The following is a 10,705-nucleotide window of genomic DNA, read 5'->3' as shown; positions in this document are numbered from 1 at the left end:
CAATTTATATGCATTTTATTCAAGAACATTAATATTACAAATCAAATAGGTTGATAAGAAGAATGCTGGTTGGATAATGGTCGTGTTGCATCAAGCATTATTTACTTTGATGCATTAATATGAAAGGAACATCCAGTGTCCAGTTTAGTGTTCAGGTAGAGGCCTACCAGTCCTAATCCTATGGTGTTTTCTGAGAAACGCGTGGACTTTATCACTTTATTTTTATCACGAATAGCCAACTGTAAGAGACGGCAGATAGCTCTAATGCCCTCATTAGAATTCTAATGAAGGCATTAGAGCTATGGACCAGAGCTAGTTTAATGTACACTTTTGGGGGGGGGGGGGGGGATTCATCCTCTGCAGAGTAGTAGTAAGTAATAAGCCATGCCGAGCCATGGGGCCCGGCCGAGGCAGGAGCCTATCTCCTGTTTCTGTAGCCGTAGCGTGAGGCAGCTTTGATGTACAAGTACACCCCCTGGACATGACGCTAGTATGTCGCAGGGACTTACCCAACCCTTGATGCTGAGTACCAAGCAGGGAGGCATTGGATCCCATTTTTTCAGTCTTTGGTATGACCCGACCGGGGATCGAACCCCCGACCTTCTCAGGGCGGACACTCTAACCACAAGGCCGCTGAGCTGGTCAATCCTTTGCAGAGACCAGGTGCAAAGCCAATTCCAGTTTTAGAGTAAAGTGATGGGCAGTCTGGGGCAGGCACACCGAATAACAATGACTGAAATTATGCTCCATTTGCTACGGTAATATAGCAGATGGAGCCTATATTGAGAGTGACTTTTATGCAAAAAATAATACAAAGAATAGACCTACGAGTTTTTTATGGGCCACGATCAAATTATAAAGTTGAGGTTGGTTTTGCCAGCGTGTGTCTGTCTTTAATGCACGCCCACACTCCAGGTTGGATTGGGTATAAGATTTGCTGAGCGTTGTGTAAACCAGAGAAGCCTTGTTCATGGGAAGGTCAAACCCAGTCCGCACACTGTTCTGAAGCTCCCAGGTTACTATTATTAAAGCATTAAGACATTGTGCGGACTGTCTTAATTTTTCAATGTACGTATCTTTTGTTCAGCACCTGTGGAATTGTTTTGAGATGTGCGTTCTTCTCTTTGGACTCTATCTCCAAGAGAGGTCAGCCTCTGCACAATGCCACGCCTCTGCCTTAACCCAGGCCCTCTCCCTAAAACAGCCCAAACACATCATGGCATGCCCATTTCCATGCCCAAAAAGCATCATATTTAACAACTTTTCTATTAACACTATAAAGCGTCACTATTCTCCAACCATAATATATAGGCCTATCATAATATTAGGCCAAGGAGGACCAACTATATCCGATCAAAATATTCTGGAACGGAGTCATTGTTGTTTTCTTTGTGAAAATAAAGAGAATGTTGAAAAAATAGAAATTGTACTGTACGTCTCTCAATCTGAATCTTAAATCCCTATGCATCCATTATCTCCATCATATATATTACGGTAGGTTATATTTCATCCCATAGAAATATTCTCCACTAGTCGGATGGCATCATGTTGGAAATGGAAATGGTAACAATCTGTGTAAATAACTTTAAGTAAATAACTTTATTATATGTGGTACAGAAGTCTGCATGTACAAAATACACAAGAGACACATGCTGTACTTTCTTCACTACCGCACTATGGACTGTTTCTTTCACATACTGTACTGTATTGACTAAAATATAAGAACAATTCTGTTTTATTTGAAAACTGGTGCTGTATCTTTTAAACTTAAAGGATACCACCACGGTAACAATGGCACATCTGCAAGGCTTCCCTCCCCATCCCCTCCACATATTTCTGGCATATATAGTTGAGGGGTGATTTCACCATTCTGCAGATATGAAAGCAGACATAGCCTACTTCCTTCTTGTCAGACTAGCACCAGTATATTCACTACTGTGAAACTTTCCATAACGGAAATGACAGCGGGTGAAACAGCCTACACAGATAACGGTACCTAGCCATAGACTACACTAGAACATAGAATTGTGTTTTACTGCTAGTTTCAATAATGTACTGTAATAAAATACAAAAGGTATCACGAGAGTAATTAAGCCAAGTGCTTTAGCACTGTAGGCCTACTATATTATAGCCTACTTTATCTTTCACTTCATCCTACTTTTTTCCTCACTTTCCTCATTTTTAAGTTAAAATGATTCACTAAAATGTTAGAATCTAACATCTTAATTCTTTACATCTCCCCTGTCATTGTCCTCTGCACACCTCCCACAGCAGATAATTCTGATACTGTCAAACACAGCCATATAAAGGAGTGGATGGATGCACATATTCAGAGCTGCCAACCCCTTAGATACTTGATAGGATGTGTACACCCAACAGTTGAAGACATCAGGATAATAGATTCTCAGGTATAGGTGATAGGCCTGAAATAAATGATAAGGCACAAAGGAAATGGCATATAGCACAATGACAGATATGACCATTAGGGCTACCTTTTGTTTCTCTAGTCTGGTAATGTTTTCATTCTTCCATACCACCCATATTACCACACAGTATGACGTGAAAGTTACCACAAATGGAAGAAAACACCCAAACACTGCCAAGAACACTTTATAAGTGAAGTGTGAGACTTGGTCAGTGTGGATACACACTGATACACACTGAGTGTGGTTTCCATGCACAGCAGGGCAAGTGGAGGCAAACTTCAACACAGGACAGGAAAGGACCGCAACAAGGATCCAGATGATTGCACTGGCTGCCTTAACAAGCGCCGGCCGCACATGGTTGCGAGAGAAGAAGGGGTATGCAATGGCCACACATCGGTTCACGCTTATACCCATGATGAAGAAGATGCTCACGTACAAGTTACATGTGAAAAGAAACCTCTCTATTTTACAGGCAGTGTCCCCAAATATCCAATGTTTCTGTTGTTTGTAGTAGACTATCAGCAACGGAAGCGTGAGGACATAGAGGACGTCACTGATGGCCAGGTTGCAGGACAGAACCACTCCGGTGTGCCAGTTTCTTCTCTCTCGGGTCACCAAGAGCCACAGTGCAAACAGATTGCCAGCTAGTGCCACACAAAATTCCACACCGTACACTGAAGGTAGCAGTGCGATTTGGAATTTCTCACAATGTGATGTGTTGTCAATCATTGTATTTGTTGAAGTTCATCTGGTAGCTTTCATAAAATGGATGTGTATACTGTTCAATGTCTGTGAATGGAATAAGAATTAACAAAATAATTAGTAATGCTACAATACAAATTTACTTTATTACTTATTATTTACTTTATCAGTCTAAAGCTTTTATCTACAAACTCAAAGTAGTGAGAGAATAGGCTGTGCAACAATATTTAGGTATACAGTTTAATAACCTACTGAAAAACTAGGCTTATTTTTTAATTGAAATTTACAATCAACTTTTCTGTTTGGATGATGTCAAGCTTGCCACTCAATAGGTGTTCCCGCATAAATTCCGAGTATGATGATGTCATATGCGCATACCTCTAGTCTATAGAAATACTTTCGAAAAATGTAAGCTGTATCAGTTAGAGCGAACCCAAATATACTCACTCAGAGATCCTAATCCTATACACTGTACTCCTGAAGAGTGAAGACAGATTACCACAGCTGCTCAACTGAATTTGCAGTGAGTGCAATATGGTGGGTGAAAATGGATGAATCTTTCACTTCCTCTTAAGCAACGTCGGCCTGAACATTTTAAGCAAAAATGTCATGGCCCCACCCCCTTTCAGAACGACGAGGGCACCAGAAGAGAATTTCCCATTCATTTTTCCCATAGACATTTCAAAATGTATTTATTTAAAGACCAAGGCCAACAGCCGAGTTGACAAATCATGAAAATAAACAAAAAAATGGGCCGAACATATAATTAGAAAGAAGCAAAACTCTAAGTGTTGTATCCTGCCCTTTTCTTCTTCTAATTATTTGTTTGGCCCCAAAAATGTGTTTGTCATGATTGGTCAACTGGGCTGTCGTCTTTGTCCGATGCTTAAAGGTCTTGAAACGTCTATGGAAAAATTAATGGGAAATACTCTAACGGGGCCCTCGCAGGGGGCAGGACTACGACGCTATTATAGGTAAATTCATTATTATTTATTATACTATAAACCCACTAACTTGTTAATGCATTTTATCTACAATCACAATATTGTATACCAGTAACGGAAATTTATAATTTTCAATTATAAAGTGCTGTTTTTGCCAGCAGCTACAAATTTAGCTAAACAGCTACATTTTTCATTAATAATTTTAAGTAACATCTGTCCGATTGAGCCAGTTGAGCAGATACCAGGGAAATAAAGGACACGTAGCAAGTAGCATAGCTTGATTTCTTAACAATTTATTGGATAAAGCACATTTAAATCAACATAACAGTACAAAAAAAGTTTCACTGTTATATGAACTCCCTCTGCTGATTTTCAGCAATAAATATATTCCACAAAAAAAGCCCCCAATCGAGCAGCACTTAAGGGGCATACCACTCATTTTCAACATTGAACTGTCATTAATATACCTTGAGATGTGTGGAAATAAAAAAAGAATCTGTTTAGCCTAGAACTGGAGGTCTAGAACTTGTGCTCGTGATCAGTGACATCACAAAGATGTCATACATTTGTAGAACCAAGGGAGCCTAGAACCTTGAAGAACCACTTGTTCTTGCCAGTCTTGTACCTCTCCTCAAACTTGACCTTTGCTTCCCGCCTGGCCTTCCGCTTCAGGGCAGGGTTCCTAACGACGTCCTTATTGAGCAGTCACCTGGCTGTAGGGGGGGGGTCAGACGTGCAATAATCGATGTTCTTCACTATGGCGGCTTTACGCCCGGCATAGCGTCCAGCGAGGACCATCACCACCTTGCCCATATTGGTGTTGTTCTATGACCACCACTATCAGGAAAGAAAAATATTTACTATCTGGGTCTGGAACTTGGGGTCATGTGATCAGTGACATCATGATGATGTACTTTGCAAGCCAAAAAGTACAAAGATGTACTCTTTCCTCCTTTTTGAAACTAGCTCCTCGCCACTCGCACTACACACTTCCACTTGGTTTGAGCATATATATATATATATATATATATATATAAATAATAGAGACATCACCAGGAATCCCCTCCCATCCAGTGCCATCTCCATTATTTATATACCATTGCTCAAACCAAGTGGAAGTGTGTTTATGGCGAGTGGCGAGGAGTTAGTTTCAAAAAGGGGATTTGGCTTGCAAAGTACATGTTCGTGATATCACTGAGCACATGACCCCAAGTTCTAGACCTCCAGTTCTGGGCTTCACAGAACTGGAGGTCTTTATTTCCACACAATATTTCTAAGGTATATGAATGACATAGTTCAATGTTGAAAATGAGTGGTATTCACAGCTATGGTCATGGTGGTGATGTATCCACCTGTGCTGCCATCTAGTGTTTGATTATAGACTGCATTCAATGTCTGTTCCAAATGGAAGAGCTCAATTCAGCCTTTGCCCTTCCTCTGTTTGAACCCTTGCTTCGCACCACCGCTGGGACCACTTTTCTTGTTGCCAGGTGGTTTGCCTTTTGGACCCTTAGATTTGAATCCCCCATCCATGTTTTTCTTCCCAAATGTATTCTTACCCTGAAAAGGTTTCTTGCCTCCAAACCTCTTGTCCCCATCACCAGTTTTCTTAGCCCCAAATCGTTTCCCCCCGTCCCCAAATCTCTTCCCCCCCTTCCTGTCACGATCTCCTCCTGGTCCGTCTCTGCGCGGTCCACCCGGATGTCTCTGGGGTGATTTTGTATATTTTTGTTCACCTGGACCCATCTTGTCACGATGTCCTCCTGGTCTGTCTCTGCGTGGTCCACCCGGATGTCTCTGGGGTGATTTTGTATATTTTTGTTCACCTGGACCCATCTTGTCACGATGTCCTCCTGGTCTGTCTCTGCGGGGTCCACCTGGACGTCTCTGTTCACCTGCACCCATCCTGTCACGATTTCCTCCTGGTCTGTCTCTGCGCTGTCCACCTGGAGAATGTCTCTGGTGTGCTTTTGTAAATTTTTGTTCGCCTGGACCATGTCTCCCGGGTGACTTGCCGCGTTTCTCGTCACCTGCAGGTCCTCCAGTTGACAGCCTCCTCTTCTTAAAGGGTCCTCCTGGAGGTTTTCCTGATTGAAACCTCTTGGTAGCAGAGAACATGCCTGAACAAAAATAAAATACAATTATTAAGTTCTCTCTCAACAGCCATGAGATTAAACAGGTGAGGGTACATCTCTAATGATAATCACCTTCGTCTGGCTCCTTCCCTACAGCCTGTCTGTAGTACTCCACCTCATCATCAGATGAGACCACCACCTTGTCAGTCTGCGCCCCAGGGTCCTCCACTTCACTGTCTTCTTCTTCTTCCGGTTGTTGCTTTCTTTTCATGCCTGCCAGGCTCTTTTTCCTGAAACACACATTCAAAATTAAATGTCTGATAAACAAAAATAATAAGTTGTCAAAATCATTCATTGTTGATGGATGACCTACTTGTTTTCTTCCCGTTGCTCTTCCTTTTGAGCAATATCCTCTTCCTGTTTATTCCGCCGCGCTGATTTCGCTTTCAGCTGTTGCTCTTTTCTTTTCAGGATCTCCTTAATTTCCTCTTCCGTCTTGGAGACTGTGAACAATTTATAGAAACCCCATTAGGGACCATTTCTACAAATCCACAGCTCACAACACATCGCATCTCGTTGTGAGCTTGTACTACTTTCAAACAGTTAAAGTATAACCACTTGAGGTTAAATAAAATAATAACTTTTATACTCACTGAAGGAATGATACAAAATATTGCCCTCTCCTATGCCCTCTTGTATCTTCACCAGCTGCAGAGTCATTCGAGGGCCAATCTGAAGGAGAAAAACACGCTTGAGTATAGGCTAGCCCCATCTAGTACCACTGATGTGAGCATTCAAAAACACATTTGGCACAATTACCTCAGTCAAGCGCACAGCGCTCTGCTGTGATGCCATGTTGCCACGTCCAGAGTAGACCTGGGGCAGCTCAGTTATGTTGTGATCTCCATCTTGTTCCGCTTCACTCTCAGAGAGGTTAGCTCCCCTAAAACAAGTCATTGGAATTAGATCAGTTTATGATTAGGTCATAAAAAAACAATTTACTTTAACCATTTTCAGCCAGGCAAAAACTAACCACTTTAAACTAGCTTCCCTATTGTGATAATAGGTGAACATTCAGATAAAATAGCTAAAATCAGCTATTTTATCTTCTGGTGGAGGGAAAAATGGAGAAGACCATGGTGAACTTAGGTGGTTAAATAGTTACAGTCGATCTACAAGCACACAACGCATTGCAGTGCAATGCCTTTTGAGCTTGTAGATCGTCTATTTTCGCAAACAGTCGTTAAACTTCTTAACAAAAGACAGCATAAGTGGTTAAACAAGATTATAGCGGTTACAAAAGTTATAAAATATCCACTATAATATAGAAGAATTTGCATTTTCACAAGGGACTCACTTCATCAACAGCTCGCTAATGTCTTCAAACTTGCTCATGTTGGGGAACCTCTCCTGCATCAGCTTCTTGACTCCACGACTAATGCCAACCGGGACAACCTTCAGGCTGCTGCAGGGTGGAAGAAGATGGTACTGGAGGTGAGTGTGGGACATTATTATAAACAGAAAATTGAGCTGTGGGTGTTTTTGATGAAGGGCCCATCAGTGCGTTTACTTTGAACATACATCACTGAACAGTCAAGTCATAATTCGTCATCATCTGAGCCCAACGGTCTTATCAAGGTAAAATGTTATGACAAGCATAGGAAGCTCGTATTGGGAAACGTCCAATACTTACTAATGACGGAAGTCTATCTCCTGGGTCTCTGGATTGTAGTTCAGCAGAACACACCTCTTGATACTGTTAAGGCTTATCTAGGAAAACAAAAGCCTTATTTTAGATTAAACTGTAATGTTATTAAATGAGTTACTTTATTTTAAGTTCAGGGAGATGCCAGAGTTGAGTTGTCAGAAAGTGTTTGTTTCTTCAGGGAAGATATAAGAAGACTATACGTTCATCATTCTGACACGTCATCAACCACTCATACTATCCGGCTATGCTGCCACTTCATTCAAACATACCTTGTGAACATTGATGGAGGGAAACATGTGTTGGAACATGGTGGCCATCAGTTTAACATGCATGCCGTCAGAGCCAAAGTTATTCAGGACGAGCAGCGGATGATGTCCAAACTGCTGGTCGTGCATCCGGTGTTTCTTCAGAGATGAAATCACATCTTTGATAAGCGCGTACTGGAAAAGAGTCAACAGTCCTCATCATAAACAATTCAAAGAGCAACACCAAGTTTTATTTTAATGGTAAGGGATTATCAGTGCGTTTACTTTGAAAGACATCACTTGACAGTCACGTTATAATAATGCGTCATCACCTAAGCCCGAGCACCTTTTACTACTGCAAAAAAACACAATAGAAATACCTTTGCCACTTTGAAGTACAGCATTGGACCTTTGGGAAGTCGAGTGAGCCTCTGAAACAAAAATATTTTATTGGTCAACAACAGCTGAACAGCATCTCCATGTGGATTTGGCATACCTGACGAAGGCCACATAGGCCGAAACGTTGTGGGGGGTTTTTAACCTATATTTGGTAATAAATTATTTTGGGAGCATTTACGGTGTGCAGACCAATCACCCGTTAAAATCGTTTGGATTTGCGTGCACATCCTGCCCACTATAATTTGGCTGATGTCACCATTCAACCTTAAATCCCAACTCACTTGGTCACACGACTGCCGCATGCCAAACATAGCAACCTCACCTCATCTGCAGCGCATTGTAAACTCATGCATTGTAAGTTGTAGGTCTGCTATTTTCAGTGTACAACATTGTTGTGCGATGTCGCATAAATTAGCTGCTTAGCATAAAGATTATCATGTGAAAAATCTCTTTTCCACACTGCTTGTTAATTGTAAAAAAAAAAAAAAGATCAAATTACTTGAGAATAAACATTATGCTCCCAAGTCCCAATGTACAAAAACAAAAAACATTTTGACAAAACCCTGAGTTCACAATATGTACATGAAGCAAATTTGTGGAACTAAAAGTAAACAATGACAGGTAAATACTACTTTCATACTGTAGTCATGCAAGGTACTGAATCTCTAATGATCTCACCATGTTAACATTGGTGGGGGTCTTGCCGAAGATCATGAAGTGTGTCACCCCCAGTGGTCCTGCTACCGACACAAAATCTTTCAGCGAATTCTTTTTCCTCACCTGGTAGAGAAAACAAGCACAGCCGTCAAACTAATGAAAAACTACCAGGCCTCGTCGGTTCTCCAGCAGTGTGACAAGACACTGGAGGAGATTCCAGATAAGCCTATAAAACAATACATGACGAATCTGTACACTATTTTTTTTAGATTACAAAGATGCATTAAAAATGATAAAGTGCGGACCTTCAGGTTCTCGGCGGTGAAAGGCCCCATGACTCGCCGCATGTCCTGCACCAGCTGGCCGGCATTCTTCCCAACCTGACCTCGGTTAAACACGAAGGAGTGGGGGACGTTCGTGTAGGTTTCCTCAGCCACATGGTTGGCATTTAGTCTGGATTTCTTCTGATTTTTGGTCTGAAAAATACGACATCAAATGATTATCAACTGGACATGATACTAAAATATATTACTAGGCCTATGTGGTTTCCTCATTGAGGGAAGAAAACAGCGATAGCAAATAGGCTATAGGAACTTTTACAGTGTACATGTCGTGACTCGTGAACGTTGTCTTTCCCTAATTTAACTGTTTATTCGTATCGCATTACACGGCGGTAAATATAAACATAATATTCCATAAAGAGGCAAATGTCCGGTATTCACACACATTCATAACATTACAATTAAATGTACGAGGTTCACTTTGGCTAACGCGTTAGCTTAAGCCTTAAAGTGAAACTTGTCCTTACCTTTGTCGTCTTCCCCATTATGTTCTGAGATACAGTGTTGGCAAATTAATGCAATTACCGTTACCTCTAACTCAAGAGATTACTCTTGTACAAAATACAAAAAAGTCAATATTTTTTTTCATAATATTCCTGCTAAACTGTTCACGTCCACCAAGCACAGAGCATGGCAGGCAGCCTTAGCACATGTGGAATTTCATCACGGTGTCACACATGATAATATGTCCGTGTGTCTCAACAACCGAATTTGACTTTGTAATGGTTCCTAGCTGAAAGACTGGTGCCTCACCAGGCTAGTTCCTAGCTGGATACTTGAGTTACAGGGGCATATCGTAAGCAGAGTAATATAGAAAGTAAGCAAATATAAGCAAGTCTTGATAGTAAGTAAGCAAATATAAGCAAGGATAAAACCAGAAAAAGCAAAGCAAAAATACTTATTACATCAGGGTCCTCCATTTTCAATTCATCAAGACATTTAAAGACACATCTATAAAATATACACATCTAAGCAAAATAGAAATAAAAATCATCAAATACACAGTTAGGAAAGAAGGGAACATACTGTAAACAGGGGGCATACAAAATGCTATGATGAATTGAAAACGGTGGACCCTCTTGTAAACAAGTGTAATGCTTTATGGTGTCGTCCACTCACAGTTAACAGTTTTGTATTGAGTTGTGCTTGAAATGTACTGTAATTCTGCAAACTGTTAATACTTCAATCAATCAATCATATCGTAAGCA

The 10,705-nt window shown here is 41.0% G+C and overlaps 2 protein-coding genes across 2 annotated transcripts; both read right to left on the bottom strand.

Annotated features, from left to right (window-relative positions):
• Positions 1–1,987: 1,987 nt before the first annotated feature.
• On the bottom strand, positions 1,988–3,205 carry p2ry11 (purinergic receptor P2Y11). Its single transcript, XM_079520424.1, has one exon. The coding sequence runs from the start codon at positions 3,153–3,155 to the stop codon at positions 2,223–2,225; it is 933 nt and encodes a 310-aa protein (XP_079376550.1). The 5' UTR covers positions 3,156–3,205; the 3' UTR covers positions 1,988–2,222.
• Positions 3,206–4,345: 1,140 nt separating this feature from the next.
• Positions 4,346–10,201, bottom strand: ppan (peter pan homolog). Its single transcript, XM_079520333.1, has 12 exons — positions 9,965–10,201; positions 9,462–9,632; positions 9,178–9,279; positions 8,481–8,531; positions 8,125–8,295; positions 7,841–7,917; positions 7,505–7,612; positions 6,967–7,090; positions 6,801–6,879; positions 6,521–6,650; positions 6,280–6,437; positions 4,346–6,192 (listed from the first exon to the last, which is right to left on the bottom strand). Exons 1-12 carry the CDS (start codon positions 9,980–9,982, stop codon positions 5,492–5,494), a joined length of 1,890 nt encoding a protein of 629 aa, XP_079376459.1. The 5' UTR covers positions 9,983–10,201; the 3' UTR covers positions 4,346–5,491.
• Positions 10,202–10,705: the final 504 nt, after the last annotated feature.

Source organism: Electrona antarctica, assembly GCF_951216825.1.
Source record: "Electrona antarctica genome assembly, chromosome: 14".
NCBI lineage: Eukaryota > Metazoa > Chordata > Actinopteri > Myctophiformes > Myctophidae > Electrona > Electrona antarctica.
The sequence above is the reverse complement of the archived record's forward strand: the minus strand, read 5'-3'. Positions and strand labels throughout refer to the sequence as shown.